Source organism: Gekko japonicus, unplaced genomic scaffold (genome assembly GCF_001447785.1).
Source record: "Gekko japonicus isolate JY-2015 unplaced genomic scaffold, Gekko_japonicus_V1.1 scaffold158, whole genome shotgun sequence".
Classification (NCBI taxonomy): domain Eukaryota; kingdom Metazoa; phylum Chordata; class Lepidosauria; order Squamata; family Gekkonidae; genus Gekko; species Gekko japonicus.
Window position 1 is genome coordinate 593,536 of NW_015170279.1, and position 24,208 is coordinate 617,743.

General features: G+C 44.1%; 1 protein-coding gene across 2 annotated transcripts in view; it reads left to right on the forward strand.

Annotated features, from left to right (window-relative positions):
* Positions 1-24,208, forward strand: part of RFWD2 (ring finger and WD repeat domain 2, E3 ubiquitin protein ligase) — a 185,909-nt gene that overhangs the window by 96,972 nt on the left and 64,729 nt on the right. For both annotated transcript variants that reach the window (XM_015417745.1, XM_015417746.1), the window contains exon 15: positions 8,832-8,948. In XM_015417745.1, coding sequence (XP_015273231.1) covers positions 8,832-8,948 — 117 coding nt within the window. The remainder of the gene's footprint in view (positions 1-8,831; positions 8,949-24,208) is intronic.

Here is a 24,208-nt window from a genome sequence, read left to right on the forward strand (position 1 = left end):
GATGGTGCACAACTGGGGTAGGGGAGTGGACTAGTCTTCCTTTTGGACCAATACAGTAGTGAAGAGATGGTTACAGAGAAGCAGGTACAACACTTTAAACTAAGAACTTGGTCATTAATGCTACTATATTCCTTTAAACAAAATATGTTACCAACTCTGAAATCTGTAGATCCCAATGTACATGGGGCATAAGGAAGTTCTTACAGGGGAAAAATTCCATTGCAACTGAGAACATTATGTGAAGACATACAGAATATGCTTTGAATATCACCTTAAGAAAAGTTTGACAAAGAATTTAAGCTGCCATGTGAAATCGTCTTTTGAGCTGCTAGCCACCACCAGACATTTCTTTAACATGCTAAAAAAACTGTGTTTGGAAGATTAGCTACTATTCACACCATGCTTGTTAAAGAAGAGCTTAAGATGAAACACTTGATAATTTATATGGGGAAGAGACTCTCAGTACTGTCTATTTTTGCAAGAAAAAGTGTTGATTCCTTTTTAAAGGAGAAGTTTGGAAAAATATAACTAAAATGTTTCTTAGTATGAAATAACAGCAAAATCTATATTTTGTACGTTACAATATCAGCTACCGTAAAGCATCAGATACATTTAAAGAAGACTAATATGACTTTCTTTGGGGTGGAAGCTTAAGAGGAATAGGCTTTGTATTTTCTGGTAAGAAATTCTTTTCATAGCAAATAGTGGTTTCCAAGTCAATATTTTCCATTGGGAATCGCTGGCTATAAGTCATTTCACAGATATGACTGATGTTTTCCTACCGCTTATGGTACATCAAGATACCTCAGAAACAGACTTGCAAATAGGAGTGCTACTTTAGTGAAAGTGTGCATTATTGTTAAAGCCATTCGCTAACTGTAAACAAAAACTGCAATAATTGTGTTTATTTAATAGTAAGGTATGTGTATAACATAAATCAATGTACCTGGGAAATGGGGTATAGTGTGTTCCTGATTGTTCAAGTATATTTACCTATTCTTCTATAGCTGCTTCCTCAGTATATTTGCAGCTTCCTGTCTTTAAGATATTTCTTTCCAGACAAAGTGTTGGCCTTTTAGCAATAGTAACCAAAGATCCATGCCTGTATGTCAAGCCTTTCAGTTTTAGGGTATTTTTCTTGATAGGAAACCCAGTAGGTGCTTGTAGTAGGCTGGAGCGCCACTAGTTGCTTGCACCTGTGGAAATTAATTTCAATAATATGTCTTAGAACTTGTTATTCATATTTATGGTAACTTGTTGCACTGGTATACAGGGAGCATCTGATTCCATTAATAAATGGTATGGAGCATATATATTCTACCATGTCTTTCCCTTTTCTTTAGGCCAATGGAGACTGTTCATTCAAAGTTCCTTACTCTCCTCCCATCTCTTCCTGCTGTCTTAAATTTGCGATAGGGCAGTAATTGAATTAGATGTGGGGGGGGGGGGGGAAATCACTACATACAATCTTAACTAATTTTCTTAGGGGGAAAAAAGGTTCTCTGTGCAGTTTAAACAGAATGCTGCAGCACGTCTTGCCTTTCTGTAACATGGCTTGTGCAGAGCCACACAGCACAGTAACCATCCACCAAAAGAACCACATTTCCTCCCATCCCCCAGCATGAGCCTTTCATCTCAGGGAGACTTGCAGCTTAGCCATTCCTCTGGCGGTGGCTGTTAGGAACCACTTGCCAACCAAAAGTCCCACCAGCCTTGCCCACTTTTCTGAAACGTGGGGTAGGTGCCAGACTGGGAATGGTGCTTAGAAGAGCCACAGACGGCACGTCAAAGAGCCACAAGTGGCTTCCAAACCACTGAGTATCACCATTGTAACTATTGCATAAAGGGATCCCACATAGTTGATAGCTCTCTAAGCAAGTATTGGGTCTCTTTGAACAGCTGTATCCATTCTGCTCTCGTTAGATTTGGGGGAAAAAACTCATATTCTCTGGTTGACATTTACTGATGTGTGTTGAGGAGTTCATTGTGGGTTCTTCTGTATTTGGAACTTGTTTGGCTAAGAGCTTAAGGACTGTGCTGAAAAGAACATGTAAGCCCAATAGATCTGGTCATGAGAAGATCATGAGGGGTTTTCAGACCATTGATATGGAACAGATTTCTGTGCTCCAGATTTCAAAAACAAGGCAGTCAGATCTTGGCACGTATAGTAAGAAATACAGCAACTAATTTTTAATATTTTGTGTGTTTTTTTAAATCACCTATCAACACTTTAGACCAATAAAGTCTAGAAAGCTACGAGATTATAAATTGAAAATAAATAAGGCACTGAGCTCCCAACCAACTAAATAATAGTCTGGTGAGACAAAATCATTTTAGCATCCATTGAGCTGTTCATTTGGTACGTCAACAAAAACTGCCTGCATGGGATGTTGTGCCTCTTAAGAGCCACAAAATCGGGAAATAGACATAAAAGAACAATTGATGGTGCAAGGTGAGGTGAGCACATCAAGTCGTTGTTAATCATTGTCAAGATCAATATTTGTTTTGTAATAAGCATCTTGATTTATATGAAACGGCTGAAATAACACATTAGCAAGATTAGAGCCCTGTGAATATCATTTTTTTAAAAAATGTGCGCATGAGAAGATTCCTTTTTAAACATGAAAAGAATGGCATTATTGATTTGCTTGTTTTGTTTACTCCATTGATACCCTACCTTACTCCTCAGTAGGGACCCAGAGCAGCTTACATCATTTTGCTTCATAGCAACCCTGTGAGGTATGTTCCCTCCAAGCTGTGGAGTCCTGTGAGCAAAAATTCTTTTTTGTCAGCTACTGGCATTAAAGTTGTGAGCAAGCAATTTGGCTACTGCAGAAATTAGTTTGCCCTGGAGCCATCCTTCCTGAGCTAAGGCAGAAATGTGTGAGCCGGAAGCTAAAAAACTGTGAGCCAGCTCACACTAACTCAGCTTAGAGGGAACACTGGAGGTAGGTTAGGCTGAAGGTGTGCGAGTGGCCCAAGGTCACCCGGCAAGCTTCATGGCAGAGTGGAGATCCGAACCTGGGTCTCCCAGATCATAGTCTGACACCCACCACAACGCCACACTGGTTCTATCTTTGGATAGTACTGAGAGATATGTGTGTATGGGGTCTTACAGGGAATGCTGATTTTGCCTCTTTCTTTATTTTGCTTCATATATTCTAAAATCTGTAAGTGCAGCAGAAGCTCAGGCTATTTTCCTCTAGTTCCTGTGCAGTCTCCCCAGGGTCCCAGTTGATTTGGCGTAGCTTTTGCATTTGGACTAACCCCATTCCTGTTCCAGTGGGCTGTGCCAGTTGGACTGAGGGATTGTATGAAGGAACATTTTGTGGGAAAGAAGAACACAGTATCTTCCTGGGGGAGAGGAGCAAATACTTCTCCGAGTTTTCATGCAGTCCTCTTGATGAGGAAAGTGTGTTCGTGAGTACGCACAAACATGGTCAACTCCTGCACAAAATCCTTTGCCTTAAAAATGTTGCTGTTTGTCAGAGGTATGCAAACCTCAACGCATTTGTGTCTGTAAAAAGTTTTGAAATCGTGCACCGATTAAAAAGGTCAAGAGTGAGAACCACCAATCACTGATTTGTGACAGGCACAAACTAGCTAAATATTTGTACTTGGGAAGATAAGTGCTGCTGCTTTGCAAATGGAACTTGGTTTCCAAGTGAGCCTATTTAGAATGGCAGCCTAAGTAACTCTTCTGGCTTCGGTAGGATGTGGTGCCAGAGCATAACCGTTTTACAGAAGGGCCCCCCAAATTTTTTTTTGCAGATTAGTTAGAAAGCTACCTAATGGGCATCAATGTGCACACTGCTTCATAGGGCATGGATTTGGAAGGTGTTTTAGTGCTTGCAGTTATACTGGGGGCCTGCCTCCCCCTTTAAAAAATAGTGTTGCCTCTTCCAGTTTTAGCAGTTACTGTTGGCAGGAGTTGCCTTGTTTTTAACTACTGAAATGGAAATTGCTTGTGTCCTGTGCATCAGGCCAGTAATGTTAGTGCCCTCTGCTGCTGGCATAACACAGTCTGTGCTGCTTGTTGGCACCATCTCTTTTGTCTTGGGACCAACAAACTGAAAGGTTTGGCCTGTGAAAATCTCTTCCAGATGGAGCGCTTTCTAATTTAAATCTCTTTGGGGATTAAAAAAGGGCTAAGGCCATTTCGATATAAAAAACCCGTGCATGGATCGTATGATTATTCATAGTGTGCTAGACCTTTGTGAACTAAAAAGAATGGAATATTAATAGACTGGAAATGGCATCAGGGCATAAGTGGTGTGTATGTGTAACTGTTAAGTCCATTCAAATGTGCATATATCAGTGCCTGTGAATGGGGCTCCAGTTTTAACATCCTCTTTAACGTGCATACTATTAACATGATCCAGTCAGCATTAAGCACATTTAAGTTCCATTACTTCCACTGAGACAGGTTTAATTTTCTCCAGTTGAATCGATTGCTTCACTTTCAGCTTGATTGTATTTGTATTTTTTAACCATTAAATAAGCACCTAAACATAAAACACAACCTACAACATATATTAACAGATTCATTCTGATTAGAGGCGGGGTCAGTGTTGTTAGGAAAGGTCGCCATGCTTTTAAATTTTACGAGCAGCCAGTTTCTTATCTTGAGCTGTAGAACACCATCTTGGATATATTTAACCAAACCTAAAACTAGTAGACTACTCACTCAAGCCTTATCGGGACATTGGACTTGCACACTTTCTCCACTTGCAAGTTCTGAGTCTTTAATTTCTTTCAGATATTGACAACCTTTTGCAAAGGGAAGTCCTATTTATATACATGCAGGTCTTACCTCTGACATTGTCTTGTATGCCACCTCATGACGAGCCCCACTGCTGGTCTATTCCCAGCCATGTGCTGCGGTCTATGTCCACCCCGTGTTCTCAATCTATCAGCTTTGTTCCCCTGTTTAAAGCTTACCACTACTAACATTTACTGTTCTTTTCAAGTGAAATGCAGATATCTGGGGGAAAACAGGGAGTCAGTGAGTAGCTAAGTGGCCACAACCTCCATGGTGCATGGAGCGTCAATGTTCCCTCAGTCTTTTGAGAAACAAGATTGGGGGTGAGGGAGAGACCAAAGGAAATTTGTGGCTGCGTGGTGGCTGAGTTGTAAGCGTGTACAATATGTGAGACTATAGACTATATTAACCTGTGTGCCATATAAGCAGTAAAGTGGGTGGTTTAACTTAGTTTCCATGTGTTTTGGTGCATGAGAGAGCTGGTAAGTACTGTAATTTTCATTTATACTGGAAGTGTTTTGTAACAGCTATTAAGAAGGTATATCCTAATGGCCTGTTCTTGTGAACTGGTAGAACACTTACTGCTTGGTGGGATGCTCCCTTTTAAAATATGCTGAAAGCTAATGTGAAAGTGGTTTGCTGTTCTTCATCTCATCAACCAAGTATAGTTGGTTCAGTTCCTTCTTCCCTGTTACAGAACGAGACTGAACTCGCTTCCCAGATAACACCACCACCTTGTCAAGCAGAGATCAGAAGAACCACTTTGAATAAACAGGGGAAGGCCCTCTGGCAGTCAGCCCACAAATAATGTATAAACAACCACTATATAAATTATGTAAGAAGAAAAATTGAAGGGCCAAATTAGCTTTATTTCAGATGCTGTTGGATCATGTCCTTGGATATACCTGCACAACCAGGTATAGTTCCCTCTAAGCTGCGCTGGGGGTGCTGCTGCAGGCAACACAGGAAATTCTGCTTCAGCCCACAAGGCATTCCCCCCCTCCATTGGAAACAATAGAGGATGGGGCTGCCTCCTGCTGGGGCCCATAGAATTGGACCCTGGGTACAATCTTTTTGAAACTTGGGGGGGGGGGAGTTTGAGGAGAGGCACCAGCAGCTATGCTGCAAATTTGGTGCCTCTACCTTAAAAAAAAAACCCCCCCCCCCCGGGCCCCAGATACCCCCAAATCAATTCTCCATTATAGCCTATGGGGCCTATTGATTTTAATGGTTCCCATAGGCTACAATGGACCGGGGGGGGGGGACATTTTTTCCCACACCTCTATTATGCTTTTCAGTATGATTTATTTATTTATTTATTTATTTCATTTTTTTTTTAATCCAACCCTCCCCATGAATGGGCTCAGGGCGCACAGTCTCAACAACAATAGTTAAATAACAAGCTTTGTGTTGCTATACTCAGTTTAGGCTGATCATAGAGCCAGTGATTTCCGTGGGGTAGGCCACAGAAATGGTTTTTGGATTTGTAAGCTGCCTTGAGTCACAGGGAAAAGTGAGATATAAATAAATAGTTTGGGTAGTTTGATAACATTTAAGCAACTTCCTGTTTGTTAGGTTAGGCAGGGTTCTGACAAGTAGACTGCAAGAGGCCCCCCCCCCCCCATGCTGGTATGTTTTCTAAGGCTAAGCACAGGGCGGCAGTCCGTGGCCGGGTCTCCAATATAGTGGACTGGGGCGGGTAGACCTGTTCTCCGGAGGCCAGGTCTACAAATATAGTGGAAAGGGGAGGGTGAAATATGACTTGATTCTGTTTTCTCTTATAATGTCTAAATTGTTCTTAAAATATAGTCTAAATATTATTCAAAAGGATTTATTCTGAGATTTTTACAAGGTTATGGAAGTAATCTTCTAAAAACTAATTTACACAATAGTCAAATGTAGACATTAATGCTGCTGGCTTTTTTTTTTTATTCACGGGTAGAATTTCTGCTCACAGCACTGTGGAGCTTAGAAGGAACATTGCAACTGGGTACTGTGGCATGGTTTTGATAATGAAATTTCACCTGAGCCTTAAATCCCTCCCATGTCAGCATTATCTTTCCTGTTGTGATTACATTTCTGGATATGCAGAATGGTTGTATGTTGCCCCCAGTGGTGGATCCTGTGGCCAGAAGTCCTGGTTATGGAAATAGTGTATAAATCACAGTTAGAGTTGCCAACAAGCCTGGAGAAAAATATCCTGTCCCTTTAATAGAGACTTAATGGAAATAGACAGCTAAAGCTTTTCTTGGCATGGGGTAAAGCCTTTGTTAAAGGGACAGGACATTTTCTCCTGGTAGCTGGTACCAGTGGTCATAATATGCTGCAAGACCTAGTGGACTCTCTTTTCGTTTTCTAAATCTGAAAAGAAAGGAAACCTTGTAGAGTCCACAGAAGGCAAGAGTCAGCATGGGAGACCCAGATTTGAATCCCTACCTACTCTACTGTAGAAGCTTGCCAGGTAATCTTGGGCCAGCCACACTCAGCCCAGCTTACATCCCAGGGTGGTGGTTGTGAGGGTAAAACTGAAGAGAGAAGAGCGATCTTGTAAGAAGCTTTGACCCACCCACTGGAGAGAACAGTGGGGTATAAATACATAAATAAGAGAAGAAGAAGAAGAGATTGTATTTATACCCCACCCTTCACTCAGAGTCTCAGAGCAGCTTACAAACTCCTTTCCCTTCCCCTTCTTCACAACAGACACCCTGTGAGGTAGGTGGGACTGAGAGAGCTCTTTCAAGGGCAGCTCTGACAGAACTATGGCTTGTCCAAGGTCATCCAGCAGCTGCAAGTGGAGGAGTGGGGAATCAAACCCAGTTCTCCCAGATTAGAGTCCGCTCATTTAACCACTACACCAAACTGGCACTTAATGCACAAACTGTGTACTTAACCACTACACCAAATAATAATAATGAAAACCCTTTCCCAGCTCTACATATAGGGATAAATATCATTTGTAGGCTGATGGCATGGATGTCTAATCTACTGAGATATCCAAAATTTTCTGTGTTTCTTCTGGAGTCTTATCAAAAGATTAATGTGTAAATTGATGCGTTGACCGAACTTGTTCATAACATTCTAGGATGAATTCAGAATGCCTCAGGTTTCTCACTAGATCAGACCGTTGAGTGAGTTACTGACATGCATTTCTCTTCTCCTGAACATATAGGAATGAAATCCGTATTTGTGACATGCAAGCATATCCTAAGCAGTGTCTAATGTCATTTAATTTTATATGTGAATCTATCAACATGTGAACCGTTCTGCTGTGTCTTTTTTTCCTCTTGAGCTTTCTGCGGTTCATCCATATGCACGCATCGCCAGTCCCACTTTCCCAAACCTTCTTTCATGCTCAAAAATTGCATGTATTCATTTGGTTGTAATGCAGATAACTGCATTTGAATACATCAGAACACAGCTGGATAGTAAGGGATGAACGCATTGACTTTGACTCTTGTGGTTATCCAGGACCGCATTCCAGTTATCTCCGGCGTCCTGAGGCACCAGTATGCATTTATGCAGCTGCAGAAAGCCCTGTCATATAGAAATACTAGCTTGAACTTTGCTATATTTCATACATTCATTGTATAATGGAAACTGTTCTATCCAGTCACAGTGAGGATTGATAACGGGCCATCATGCATGGCCTTTATGAGCCTTCCATGGCATTAATGGCCAAGAACAGTAAATGCTGAACAAACTGTATGACCATCTCTGGTTTTTGGAATCATTGAGTTAGACCTCTTTCAGGGATGACTTAGTTATAAAGGTCTGTCTTCATGCAGGGAGTTTTCACTTCCAGTTGTGAGTCTTCCTGGCATAGATTTGTATTTTTAATGTATTTTTCCCCTTGGGAGGGTTGGCCACACATTGCATCTTTGCAGCCTTTGTCCCAGAATAATTGCTGCCTGCCACCTTATGATATTAGGGGTAAGCAGTGCGGCTTGGCACTCTCAGATTCCTGGTTAGCAGTAAAAATGATCAATTACATGTGAGTTTGCTCAGAAAAGCCATTACAGCTTAACCTTGTCCATTTTGTTTGTTTTCTGTCCTTTTGTTTTTTCATTAGTGAAGCTGTGGTCAACCAACCTGGACAATTCCGTAGCCAGTATTGAGGCCAAGGCGAATGTGTGTTGCGTCAAATTCAGCCCGTCATCTAGGTACCATCTAGCCTTTGGTTGTGCAGGTACGTGTAACAATTGGCACTTCTCTGCTGGGCATTGTGAACAGGACAAGGAAAGATGGCCATGTCAGTGTATCCCACACTGTATTTTGTAAACCATAATCCTTTGTTCTGTTTGTGCTGTTGTCTAATCATTAAAACCGCTGAGAAAATACACAAATTATGCACCACTCTGTCTCCAGGATGTCAGGTTAGGGGGTAAGTCTTCGTGTAAGAAGATGGGGGCTTATCTTCTGACTCAGTGGCAAGTTCTTTACTGTGAGAGTTTCCTGCTTATCTTCAGCAGACCTTTTTAGTCTTATGTTTTTGTACACCCCCGGTGTTAAAACTGTCTCTGCGCGCCTCAGGGAGGGGATGGAACTTTTACTTTCAATAAATTTTTCCATTCTTAAGCTCCAGAAGACAGTGAAGCTTTGGCTGGTCTCCTTATTGGCATTAAGGAGAGATGAGCAGAGGCCAAAAGGATGTTCTTTTGTTTCCCCAGTCTGCATATTTCTCTTTTAAGCTGCTGACTAGTTTGTCCTTGAATTCTATATTCACATTGGTAAGATGTAGCAAGGAGGGTGACGTCCATCCCTGTCTCATTGTACAGTGTTGCCTTCTGGATGGCAGGGAAAAACTCTTTGTTGGTGAACCTAATGGAGAAACATGAATTGCTGTACTTGCAGTGCTGGAGAGCAACGGGCACTTTAGAAAATCTTTTAGTAGGAAATGGCAGGGGTTTATTTTTATACACCTACAGAGTAGCACCTGGTGAAATAATACTGCTTTATTTTAAAAGATGGCATTTCTTTTTCCGGAACACCATAATTGTCTTATCTCCTTGAAATGTTTCCTGTGGAAAAGAATACAAAAAGAGATTTCTAAAGCACCAGTGAAGAAGCGCGCTTAGATATCGGTGCCAATCAACGCTTGTACATCCTCCTGGGACTTCGCTGAATGAGGCAGCTCACCGGGTTTTAGTTGTTGAGGGGTTTATATGGATAGATGTCCGCCTAGCCTCATGTGACGTTCTTGCTTATAGGGAGACGGTTTTACCTTTAAACACTCATGGAGTACATAAACTTGGTCGTTTTCTGCTGCCACCAGGAATTAAAATTCCTGTTCTCTCTCTTTTGGTAGTATGACCTAGGGTCTGGGCACTTCAGAGGACTATGTGGCCCTGAGGAAGTACTGTACTGATTTCTGGGATGTTTTTAAAACAAAAATTGATTTATTTAATAAAGAACAAAATAGGCTTCTGGTTATTTTGAACTGTTACTGGAAAAAAAACCTTGTAAATATAACTGGCTAAACTTGGTGTTACAAACAGTCTCTCAGACTTCACTCTGACAGGCTTATCTTTTTCTCTCTCATAGCCACACTGGCTAAGATCTTTGTCTTAGGCACACAAGATAAAACATTTGTCTAACCATACAGTTTAGACACAACTTGTTTCTTTGCCATATAGACTTTCTCACAAAACTGTTAGAGTCACATAGACTCTCTTCAAAGCTCTCCCATGCTTCACTCTCCAAAAGACACACACACACGGATTCCACTCAGAACATCTCCCCCCACACTCTCAGTCATCAGCCAATCAAATCACACTTAGCTCCTTCTATCACTCTTCTTACATTACTGCAGTCAAGCAACATTTAAAGACACACACACACCAAAACATGGAATCATTACACCTCAAGTCAGGGAAAACCGGTTGCTATGAGCTATAGGAAGAAACTAAATTTACCGGACAGAATGGTTAGTCAGTACTGGAAATACACAGTACAAAAGTTCCACGCTTAACACCATGGCTTCTGTTGCTGTAGAAGATGTTTCATAGCCAAAAGGAGAGTTCCTGGTATACAATTAAGAAAATGGTCCAGTACTTGTGAAGGTGGGGTTGAGAAAAGGCAAGAAAGGGTAAAGAAAAAGAAAGGGGAAATTCCAGTAATATTTTTAAGAAGATGGCTCTAAGGTTAGGTTACTGCAGTGTGTGGTAGGTGGGGCTGACCTTGAAAAGTGTTTGGGAACTCCAGTTGGTATAGAATACAGCCCGGATGTGGTCTGGAGTAGGTTGTAGGGACTGTTTCACTCCAGTGTTGGCCCATCTACCTTTATTTATTTATTTATTTATTTATTTATTTATTTATTATTTACATTTTTATCCCACTCTGCCCGAAGGCTCAGGGCGGCTAACAGGCATATAGCTAAATAAAACAATAAAAGCAGTACAAAATATTAAAAGTACATCCCAATTTATAGCCTATCTAAAAGCAAGACTATCTAAAAGCTTGTTTCCAGGCCCAATTCAAGGTACTGTTGTTGACCTCTAAAGCCCTATATAGTTTGCGACCAGTGCCACTTAAGGACCGCCTAATCCTGTGCAAGCCTACCTGACTGCTGCAGTTATCTTCTTAAGGCCCTGGCCATTTTTTTGAAGCCAGATGGATGGCATCCTGAGGGAGGGTCTTCTCAGTTGTTGCGTCAAGATTATGAAACGTTGTCCCCGGGGATATTTGTCTGTTGCCTTCTTATCCCTGCCTTCTTTCAGCAAGTGAAGACTTCTTATTCTGCCGATCGTGCCCTCAGTGATCTCTTCTTTCTGCCTTATGCTTTTCTGTGCTGTTTTGGATTTTAAATATGTTTTAGCACTGATTTTAACTGCTTTTGCAATGCATTTTTATTATGCTTGATCTAATTAGTAGACACCTTGGTGGCTTTGATCTGGCAGAAAGGTAGGATATAGATACTGCACATAAATAAATTAGTTCCATATGTAAATAAAGGTGCATATTTGAAAGAATGAAAGGAAGGGTAAGACAAATTAAGTCTTAATGAGAGATGTAATGTCACAAAAGGAGCATTTTAATATTATGTGTTGAGTTTGTCTTGTGTGCCAATAAATGGTGAGGGAAGGATAGGGAAGCTTAGGAGGAGGAAGATTTATACTCAACCCTTCACTACCCAAAGGAGTCTCAGAGGGGCTTACAGTCTCCTTTCCCTTCCCCTCCCCACAACAGACACCCTGTGAGGTAGATGGGGCTGAGAGAGCTCTCTTGAAAGAACAGCTCATGAGAGAACAGCTCTGAGAGAACTTTGAGTGGCCCAAGATCACCCAGCTGGCTCCATGTGGAGGAGTGGAAAATCAAACCCGGTTCTCCAGATTAGAGTCCACCGCTCTTAACTACTACACCAAACCTACTCCGAGATCTTCAGGTCACTCTTAGCTAGGTTGACAGTCAGCAACCTTTCCCTCTTCCTGTCTAGCTGGTTTATTGCATTCCCTAAACTCTTATACTCTGAAATAAATGCATCTTTTACAACACTCACCTTGCTGAGTGAAGTATGTGACTAAGTGAGGTCTCTATCCTGTTGTCTTAAGCCAGCTTGGAGCTGCACAGTCTGGCTTTGGCTCATTGCAAGCAGGCAGCTGGTACTAACCTGGTACTAAATCCTTGCTTGCAATGAGTCAAAGCCAGACTGTGCAGCTCCAAGCTGGTTTAAGACAACCTGGGTTACAACCATGGTTAGTACCAGCCGTGGTTGTAACCCAGGTTAACACTCACAATTTCTGGGGCATCCTACATTCAGAAACCACTAGGAAGCAGAGTTTAATTGAACTATAGTTTATCCAGCACCTAAATAGTCATTGGAGCCAACTGTTTAAATGGATTGGGGTGTACCCTTAAAAGATCACTGTGATGTGATCCCTTTGAGTGGCACCAGTTAGAATCTTAATTGCTGCTGTACCTTTTGTTAGCCACAGATTATTCAACTCTACCCGTAGTGGCACCTCAGCATGAAGATGAGCAAAGGGATTTATGGGTATACTAGGAGGGAAGCCCATTGTAGGCTCAAGACAACGAGCGCTAGAAGCCCCTCCCCTGCACATCCCAACCTTTCCCTGCCCCTGGGGCCAGTGTGTGGCAAGTGGCTTCTTGGCCAGGTGTGGCCGGCGGGCTCCGGGCCGCCTTGACGGCTCGGCGGGGCGAGGGCACGGCAGCCGCCGTCCACACGGAGGCTGGCCGTGAGTGACAGCAGGACTGGGGTTGGCCTGAAGATGCAGTGACCTGTGAAGGGGGTGGGGCGCCCGTCACGTTGTTGCAAAGTGTGGCACTCCCCCCCCGCCTCCTCCCTGACCCCGAGGCCCTGCTGTATCCGGCAGGCTCCGTTCCGGCTCGGCAGTTCTTTGCCCTGGCGGCACAGCAGGCCCCATCCGCTCGCAGGCTGGCCTCTGATGTGGCTTGGGCCTTGGTGGCCCACGGCGACAGCAATGGCGGCAGGGCCAGGCTCTGGGCGATGACCCCGTGGGCAGGTAAGGGGCTGTGGTGTCTGCCACATCAGAGGAAAGTGTCACGATTGCGCCCGGAAAGTCCAAAACACAGTCTGAGGTCAGGGCACCAGATAAGGCAGAGAAGCGTGAGTAGAGTCCAAAATACCAAGTCAAAACACAGTCTAGGGTTACCGGAGATTGCAGACAGAGTTTAGAAGCCAAAGTCGTTTGTCAAGAGTCAGGTTACACAGTCCAAAGTCAGGGAGCCAGAGAAACGACGTCACGCAAGCCAAAGTCAGGAGCCGGGGAATCAAAATGAAAACCAGGAAATAGGAATGCAGGATCCGGGGTGCAGCGATTCGTCTATGCGATTAGTTGCCAGCACGAGTTGGAGATCTGAGAGAGCTGCCTTAAAAGCCCATTCCACTTGTTAGCCAATTACCAGCCGCTAACAGGGTCCTGGCTCCGGTCAGTACTCTGGGCTTAGAGTACTCACATGCGTGCCTCTTTATGCCGGGTTGCCATGTTCCGTTGCCTTTGTTCACGCAAACGAGACACAGATGGTGGGGAATCAGGAGGCGTGGTGCTTGTGCTTGGCTCTGCAGGTGCGGCTCCAGGTGTAAACTCTCCTGGTAGCTGGTGCTCATCCTCCCCAGGACTTAGACCTAGTGATTCAAGGGGTGCAGGGAGCTCACCCTCGGATGTTGAGGCTGTAGAATCCCCGGGGTCAGGCTTCACTGCGGGCATGACAGAAAGTGAGTGCCTTCCCCCCCCCCCGCTTTTTCTCCTCTCCCCAGACCCCTTCACGGCCCCTCAACCCAGCGGTGCACCAGTCCCTGCCTGCTTGCAGGCTGGCCACCAACTGCCTCAGGCCTTGGTGGGCCACGACGACCGCGGCGGCAGGTCCAGCCTCAAGCCGACGTTCCCGCTGAACTGTCTGGGACGCCCGTTGACTCAGAGCAGAGTGAGGCCATTTTCCCTGCTTTCTCCCCCCGTCCGCAGACCCCGGGGTCGAGGGAACAGTCCGCCACTGGTTCCGTGGCTGGGCGGTTCCGGTTGCAGGGCAGGCAGCTACCTGCAGTCGCAATGGGGTGAGATCAGCGTCAAGCCGCCGGAGTGCCCATCCTGTCCGCCAGCTCCCTGCACACTGAGAGTGAAAGGCTTGCCACGGGCTCTGTGGGCGGGAGTGAGCCCACGTAGCAAGGTAAGTCAGCCAGTGGTCAGGGACCCATCCGTGAGTGGCAGTTCATGTGGCCAAGCACTATTGGCGTGCATTGAAAGTTGTGGGGCCAAAACTCAATTATATATAAGGAGAGATTCTTTGCAATTCTTTATAGTTTGGCCTTGGAGAAATAACAGGCTTCCAAAATGTCTTGCCACTGTAATCCTCAGGATTGATGTAACACGGAGGCAGGGGAGGCTCTGGTATCACCAGTTATTATATGGGGAGGCAGTGTGACTCTTGGTTGAATCAAGATACACTTGAGGACAGGCAAGAAGGAGCTTGATCTATTCCTTAGCAGGGAGGCGTGCCTTGACCTTCACAGTTCTGAGTAGCAACTAGTAGAAGGTAATCAATTGTGCATCTGACAAGATAACTTACGCTCTCTTTCTTTCCCCCTCCCGGTTTTGCATACCACTATGTGCAAATGGCAGCCCTTAAAGTCCCTATGTCTAGCTGCTCGTATTTTAAATAGAGCTGTATCGTGAAGTAGACATAACAGCATAAGCTGTAATACATTTTCATTCTGATACTGACCTTTTGACCAGTCCTACATCCCCTTCCCCTTCCCCATGAGATCACTCAACGGAAGAGAGCAAAGGTGGGTCAGAAAATCACATAAGTATGTGTGAGATCCCTCCATGGGGATATTATATGTGAGAGGAAGAATGAAGCTGGTGGCACTGAAGGACATTTTTGATGTTTTTGCTGTCATCTCTTTTGGAAGAAGATTGGGGGTGACTTTTAACTTGCATAAGGAGGTTCCCAAATTGTGTTAGGTCTAAGGTACTTGAGGTCTAAACACACTGTTCCCTTGTCTCTTATGTAAGATGGGACATCATACATAACTGTGGCATGGGTAAGAGGACTGGATTTGGAAAAATGGACTTTCTGAGGCCGGAAATGTTTTAGAAGTGTAATTTTTCATGTTATCAGTGGCTACTGTTTCTTTGTGATTAAATGCTACTCATTCCATAACATCTATATTTTTAAAATTTAAAACTTTGTATCGCTGCTTCATGTTGGACATCTGTTTGACCTCAGTTGGGTACCAAGGTGAGAGAATGAGTTTAACCCAGTGGCAGCTCTTAGAAACATATTCCTGTAGCTAAAACAGGCAGACATGTTCAGAAGGCTGAGTACACAGGTGCTGAAAACGGCATCGAAGGTGCTGAAAATGACTAAATAAAGTGAAAGAAAAGTCATAGTTGCATATAAAACTCTTGTTTACAGGTTGCTGTAGCAGAATCCAAGACAGAAATTTGGGGCACTGTTCCTACTCATTTAATTGTTCATAAAGGATATATTGAGTGCAAAATATGGGTGAGAAGATGCTAAGCGTTGATTATAGATATGCAGAAGGCTCAAGGCCAGCTCTACCATGAGGGGGACGGAGGCAGTTGTATCAGGCACTGTGAGGGCAGCAGCCCTCATAACCAGCCTACCACTGCTTCTACCTCACTGTCCACCATGTATGAACAGAAGCTGGAGCATCTTATGCTTCTAGCTCCTTCCCTTTACTCCTGAGTAGTTGAAAGGACCAGGTTCTGAGTGGTGAGAGACCTGGAGAACTTGGAAAAAATCCTGGCGAACTGCTGCCAGTTAGAGTAGACAGTACTGGCCTTGGTAAGCCCAAGGGTCTGACTCCGGGTAAGACAGTTTCACGTGTTCAGCCAAGATGATAACTCTGCTGTTGTGTAAGTTTGGGAAGCCCTGTGGGGCATGCTTGGCTTGCCTTGCAGAAGACCACGGGAAAGAATGCAAGGAGGCAGTAGTCACCACCAGGCAGAGGTGAAAGTCCGAGTGGCCCTGGGCAGCAACATGGCTTGAGCTAATATGAAGAACTGTATACAAAACCTCAGGTGGAGATAAGCAAAAAACCCATTAAAATCCCATAACGCACATGCATTAATTTCTGTTGGATGCATTATCAGAGGGCAAGCTTGTGGTATGGGTTTCAGTAGAACGACAGCTAACAGACCGCACAGGTTTCAAAGAAGGTATGAGCAAGGTGCGCTAACAACAGAAGAGTCAGGAGCAGATCTGAGACACATTTTGTTTACCGCTTTGTGGGCCCAAAAGTCAAATCCAAAAAGCCAAGAACCCAGCCAGTATAATACCTTCTGTTAGGACTAACCCAGTGACACCTAACAGTGTGCAAGCTTTTGAGTTCACCAGAAGTCTCCATCAGGCTAGATGTTGCAAAACAAGAAGTGTGTGTGTGGGGGTGGGTGGGACGAACCTGATTTTTCAGGTCATGATTTCAAGACCATGTCATGCCAGCATATGGTGGATCTTCTGACAAAGAAAGAAGAATCAGGTTTCAAGTAGCTGCAGGGCAGGGGCCATAGAAGTAAGGGGTAATGAGACACAGACCAGGAGCTATATGCATGAGCAGCCGAGCAGGCCATCTGTATCCATTTCCTGCTTTCTTTGACAGGCTGTTTGTGTGAGGCTGGAGCAATATCTGTCAGGCAGAGCTCTAGCACTGGTGGGGCCTCAGGTGTGTTTGCATTGCAAGGTCCATGGGTGGAGATGAACAGAAATGCCAGTACCAAGATTCTTGTCAGTTTAGGCATTTAACTGAAAGTGGCGTAGTTTTCACCAAGGTGGACAATCTGTTTCTGTGGTGTACTGCTGCGGGCAAGGGTCCCCATCAATGTTCTGTCTAATCCCTCCCCCCCCCGGGTGAGCCCAGCCTTCTCCCTCCCCTCCCCCTCCCCCCCCAGTGGTGGCGGTGAGGCCAGCCCACCAACTTTTCTCCTTCCCCCCTCCCTCCCCTTATTTGTAAAGAAGGAGGAAGCCACTGCAGGTAAGCCTTCTTCCCTGCCCCTGCCTGGCCCCGACAGCGAGACCCATGCGGCTCTGAGCTACTGGGCCTGCCAAACCTCCCCCGGCCCCCCCGGCAACGGTGGCAAGGCCCATGCACCTCCGAGCTGCCAGGCCCACCAAACCTCCCTCGGCCCCCCAGCAATGGTGGCGAGGCCCGTGCGGCTCCAAGCTGCCGGGCCCGCCAAACCTCCTCCGCCCCGTCCCCCGGCAACAGCGGTGAGGTCTCAGCTCGGCCCACCAAGCCTTCCCCCTCCCCCAGCGGCGGCAAGGCCTGGCCAGCCCGCCAAGCTTTCCCTCCTCACGCAACAGCAGCTGAGTGGCTCACAGCTGCCAGCCCGCCAAGCCTTCAACCTCCCCCCCCCCAAGCAGCCGCGGCGAGGCAGCAGGGAACGCTCTTTTACTTTTGGGGGGATTTAAATATCCCCTATATTTTTTTCAACTTTTTAGATTTTCCTGCACACCTGGGGACTGTCCCAAATGTGCAGGAAAATCTCCCTGCCCCCCAGGTGCCCCCGATGTGTGGATTTAGATATCCGCATGCAGGGGACGCCTTCGCTATTAGATATATAGATGTGATCTTAAAATGAGCAATGGGTAGTGCAAGACCCTGCACTGCTCTGGATTGTTGCTGAATGGGGGATTCCTGTGTTAATGAGCGGCTGCTCACATGCACAGCTTAGAGGGAACACTGTGAATGCTCCTCCATAGAAAGCAATTCCATGTGCCTAGAACAGCAGCATGCTAGGGAGAAGACAGGCCAGAACTCTTTTTCTTGACATCTCCTTTTTAAAAAATATGCAGAGGAATTTTTTTAATATAGAGAACTCTGTCACAGGAGCCTCCCAGATCTGTGACATAATGTCTAGAGAACTCCCTTACTCTCCTGACTTCTTGCTACTTGATCGTTGGGTGGATGTATGTATCCAACGCATAGCCAAAGTATTGATATCTAGTTTATTAGCGGCTGCTATATTAACTATAGCTAGTGCCTGGAACTGCCCAACCCCAACCCCCTTCTCTAAATTTATGATATGCTAAATTATGGGATCAAATTTTAATGAGTAGCATAATGGACAGTCTGTTCTTTTTTGGAGTTCCTGGTATCATGACTCAGGTAGATCATTTGGAGATATGGTCACCAATTTTGACTCTCCTTTCCAAGAAAGGAGTCCTTTCCATAGATGATCAACAATTTAGCTGGTTAAGGTTTTAAGAAATGGGATTTCGTGCTCTTGGACTTATTCGATAGATGGCTTTGGATGTATGTTTTCTATTGTTTGATATTAGACCTCTCTGTATGGACATGGTAATTTCTTTTTTTAATTTTTTTATTAATAAAAATAATTTTAAAAAATGAGCCTCAACTGTATTCTCAAGTAGGTACAACCCAAGTGCAGGTCGTCCTCCTCACTGAGGCCTTTATCCCTGCATGAATAATGGGAAAGGAAGGTAAAGCTGAGCCATGTAGCATCTCATCATATTGGCAAATGTAAAATAGGAGACACTTTGGCATTTCCCCTCGTCTTAGCTTTGTGTGCAGAGATGCTGGAGTCAAGGTAGAATGATGCTATTTTGTTTACTAATGGCTGTCCCTCAGTTCTTTGCCAGCTCTGCTCCTTGTTTGTATATCTTTATTCATTGCCTCCAGTAGCTGATGGCAGTGGTTTAGAGGGCACATAAAAGGGAAGAAGTGAGGCGAGGAACAGTAACATATGTGACAGCCAAATGCATAATCAGAGTGAGGAGACAATGAATTTATAGAGAGTGAAGGTTATAGAATAGTTTGATGTCCAGGAATGCTTGAAGTTGAACTGCAGCCCACACATTCAATTGATTTCACTGGGTTCTACTTCAAAGGGCGTTCTCGTGGTGGCAGACTGGAATTCATGCTGGCTCTCAGTGCAAGTTAATAAGTAAATTACTTAAAAAGTACATGAAAATCAGAATTTAGCCTTTGGATAGTTCCCACAGTGAGTGGTAACAAAAGTGTAGGATGGTGGGGGGTTGTTTTGTTTTTTAAATGGCTTGTAGTCACTGAACCTTGAACAATTCACAATTCATTCTGAATATTGATGCATCAGTAATAGCCTGAAAAGAGCGAACAGCTTAATTGAATTGGGGATTGGAGCCTAAAAAAAGCTGGGGGGAAGTCTGATCAGCTGTGAGATGCAATATTGCTTAACATAAAATCTAATCACCACTGAATGCAAGATATAGGTCATCTTCATCTTGCTTCTTTTTTAAAAAGGCTATTTTTTTATCCTGAAATTATCTGTATAAATCACCTCTGCAGTAATATTGATGGCTTGGATGCTGCTGTTACACTTGCATGGCAAGAAGTCCTCCACTGGAGGACATGTCCCTCCAGTGCTGGGTGCTTTTTGCTTAAGCAAGCATCATAGGAAAGTAGCCGTGAATGCATGACTCAATGGACAGCTGCACTGTACAAGCAGGAGACCGGTATGGGATTCATGATGCCCAGTGTCTAGAGGTATAAACCTTCCAAAAAAATTTGAAACCGTAGGAGAAAGGTGTGTGTGCTTTTGTTTTTGTTTGGGTGAGGGTACACATTTTGGAAAAAGTTGAGATATATGCAACATTCACTTTTCTATCAAATGTAAACCCATTTTGTTGCTTTAACGGTATGAAATGCATCATGTATAAGCTGGTTCACAGTTGTATTAGCAGGCATGAAATTTAACAGTGTACATGCTTTTCCTTCAAGCAAAATTGCAAACACACCCAATTTAAAAGTGAGAGAGAGAGCGGGAGAGCTGCTAACTACTTTATCTTGCCTTAAAATTATTTCTCTCATTTCAAAAGGGGAGAAAAACATTCATAGAAGGGCTTTTTAAAAAAATTCACTGTTTGTTGATACCTAATATCTCTCAAATTTCTCATCAGGAACATTTCATCAAGTTTTTCAGGGTACCCCCCCCCCCAGGGCCTTTACCTCTCTGCAAATGAATGGTTGTAACCATGTTTAGAAAAGTAGAGCAGCTCTTTATAGAAGCAAACTTCCTGACTTGTCTGTCCTCCCTGGGGGGTGATATAGAGGGTCAGACTTCGAATTGGCAGTGGAAGGGGAGAGCTGGTGACAGTTTCCCCATTGTCCACTGGTGGAAATCATAGGATCTAAGCCTGTGTTATCCAGTAGAACTTCTAGTGAAGAGCTAAGGGTGATACAGATGGTATGCTGCTCACTGTGGGCGCTGAACGCATACAATTCATTTAGTTGCACTAGTTTGCTCCCATTTGGGTCTTTTTATTAGAGCTGAGTTTCCTAGCTGATACCCTAATGTCTTACAGCAAGCCACTCTTTGTAACTGATCTGCTGTTGAAAGGCTAAGGGTAGAGTTGGACTCCCAATGGACAAACCCAAAGTTAGGCATCACAGCCTAGATTATGCAGCTCCTAGGATTTCTGAGCAAGCTGAATACAGCGAGCATCACTTCTATATCTGCAATTCTCAAGACAAGTTCAGTGAACCTTTCTTTTATACTTTTTAGTGGATTTTGTCCCACTGTTCCTTCAAGAAGCTTACAGTGCTGCCCTGTGCAGTGTTACTCCCATCTAAGCCTGATTAGGTCAGTAGACTTAGACTGGAGTAACTCTTCCTTGCATCACTAGGTTGACATTTATTCCCCTCCCCACTTAATTCTTGTAACAGTCTTGTGAGGTATGATAGGTTGAGGCAGCGTGACTGGCAGTAAGCATCATAGCTTGAGCAGGCAGAAGGCGGATTTGGACCTGAGCCTCCCAGATCCTCACTACACCATGCTGTGTACAACATGGTGTACAACATGGCGCAACATTGCTTAATTTGCGAGTGGGGACGGGCTTTGCAGCTGTACAGATGCCCCTTCAACCCCCTTCTAAGGACCTTCTACCAAATACTTCCAAAGAAGTTTGCTGGTGTAGCTGGCATTTTGGGCAGTTGATGCTCTTCTAGCTCGATACATAAGGAAGGGCTGTTTCTGACCTTCCATTGTCCCTGCCCATTTTTTCTTCTTCTTTTAAACTGTAGCTTTATCTTCTAGTCAGCCCATGGCATCCCAAGGCTGATATGAAGGTCATAATCACAGGACCACCTTGACTTGATGTACAGTCAGGGTCGTTCGTGGTAGTGATTAAACCTTGTCTTGATCGTTGGGTCAAACTGTTCTGATTCTTCAAAAAACGTTAGTCCTGAATGTCCCACAATCGATATCCTTTCATTTGGGCACTCATGCTCCAAAGGTCGGCTGGAGGAGGGACACTGATGCTCATTTTTAGGTGTAGTTGTGCTCCGCAGCGTTCTTGACACGCACTTCTTCACAGGTAGCATGAGTAAAGGGTGTTTCTACAATTCTGTGCGTTCTTCCCTCACTACAGCAAATCAAAACAACCTTTGTGCATATCTTTCTGCTCTCTTTTATTATCAGACAGCGCCAAAGCTCCTTTTATTATAATGTAATTCTTCTATCTTAAACAGCTTTATTAGATATTCTGCTTTTATTCAGAGAGACAGATAAAAGGCACTACACCAGAGCCACTATCTTACATTTCTCTTTAATGCCCCAAGCTAAAAATTACTGGAACGCTTTTTGTAATTTTTTCGTACTTGTGTTACCCTGAGGGTATATGGCTTTTACACCACAGCTGTCAAAAGAACTGATGCTAAAATGTAAAATTTTGATAAATATCAGAAAATATCCCTTGCTTAGAATTGTTTTTTTAAAAAAAAAAAAATCTGTGGAAGAACTGTTTAAAGTCCCCCCCCCCAAAATCAGAGTTTGTAACCTAAACCTGAGGTGCGTAGTGCACGACAGCCACAACGCTGGCTTATTTTAGTTCAGAAATTATTTGCAGGTGTCTCTTTGTAAAGCAAAGATGGTACAATAGAAATGCTAGATTTATTTATCTTGCCAAACATAGGTAAGCCAACTCAACTTGGAAGTAAATTGGAGCTGTCTGTGGGTTGTAGAGGTGAACGTTTTGGTCTAGAACCAGGGAGACCTGGTTTTAAATCCCCACTCAGTCACAAAGCTCCCTTGGCTGACCTTGAGCCAATTATTCTCTCAGCTTAACCTACCTCCTGGGGTGGTTGTGAGGACCATTGTAAGCCTCTCTGTGTTTGTTGAAGGGAGGCTGCCCCCTCTTACCTGTGGTATGTTCCTGCCCGTGACCATCACTCCTTCCAATCTACCACATTTACCCATACAAAGATCTCCCATTCCTTCATCTTTCTATTTGCTTCCTTCTGTGGCTGGCCCTTCCTTTAGCATCTGTGTGACATTGGTTCATGTTTCCTTTGGAGTTCTCCACACTACCCACCTTTTGCTTAAGCCCCTTAGTCCCTATCCCCTACCAAAACTAAGCTGTCTTATCCTTGCTGCCAGTCTTTCCCCCTTCCTTCCATTTCCTCCCCTGTGTTAAACCTTAGATCATAAGCTCCTTGGGCAGATGACCTTTTGTTCTGTAAACATGGTTCTATAATGACAATAAAAGGTGATTTTTTAAAAAAAGTGGGAACACGATGAGGAGTTCTAAAGAGTCCCAGTCGTGTTGCCATAGATCTCTGCTGTGAATAAGCAAGCAATGCCATGAGGTATAAAGCCAAGAAAGTACAGATCGTCATTGTCAGTGGCGTGGTTTTATTTTATAATTATGCATCAATATAGGCAGCTGGTTTATATTTCAGTATCATGGGTAGCCCAAGCTAGCCCAATCTCGTCAGATTTTGGAAGTAAAACCAGGTCAGCCCTGGTTTGTATTTGGATGGGAGGTCATCAAGGGAGGCAGGCAGGCAGGCAATGACAAACTCCCTCTGAACATCTCTTGCCTTGAAAACTTTATGGGGGGAGTCAACCATAAGTCAGCTGCAACTTGACAGCACTTTCCACCACCTCTGTGGTTGTGTGTAGAAAAACTTGGATGAAGTTGAAAAGTAAAAGGATTGGAGTTAACCTCATCCAGTGGGACAGTGATGCTACTAAAATAAATGGATCTCAGAGCATCTTGCGTCTTGGTTGGGCAGCTGTGATTTGCTTCAGAGGAACCATTCAAAGACACACAGTTTGATCTAGGTATAATGCAAATGTGTTTTGAAGGCAAAATTTAATAATTTAGATGAGAAGTCCAATGTAAAGGAAGTGCAAGTTCTGTTTCACAGATACGACATGTCCACTTTGTTGTAGATCCAGTTTCTGTGCTATTCTGCAGCTGCCTACTGTATCATTCCCATCAACTAGAGAATGACACAAGGATACAGCCGACAGGGAAAGGGGGTAGATAATAGGAAGGATTTTCATTTAAAGGAAGGTTTTTTAGTAAATTTAGGTTTTGAATGAAAAAGAATAGAGCCAGGTTCCCCAAAATGGTGCCCATGGCAACCACATCACCTGCCAGTACTTCTACTGGTGTCTGGTGATCTTTGCAAAAGTCTGTGGGGCCATTGGAAGGCAGGATTAGTTGTTGGCTGCTTTCATTCAAATGGAAGAGTTTTTAACAGTCACTAGAGGCTGAGGAGGACTGGTAAGCACCTGGGCTTTCCTTAGCCAGTTCCTTGTGGTTCCATTCCCCCTTTAGGCTTTCTCTTTTATTCCCTCCCTCCCTCCCTCCCTCCCGGCTTTCAATTTTTTCTCTTTATTCTTCTTTCTCTTTCTCCCTCTGCCCTTGGGCTTTCCTTCATTTTTTATACCCCTTTTGCAAAGTGAGGAGAGAGTTTGGCTCCATCTTCAGCACCCATTTGGGGCCTGGGTTTGCCTCCAGCAGCCATTTTGGAGCAGTGCCTGCCACTTCCTCTCAAAAACGTGTGTCCACAGGCTCAAAAAGTTTGGGGATCCTTGGCACAGAGTGAACACTGCACTTCAATTCATTTGGGGAAAAGAGCCCCACTGCGCAGAGGTCTAGCCCAAGTCTCCACCTTGGTTACTATTTATTTAAATAAAATTATATACCTTGTTGGTCTGA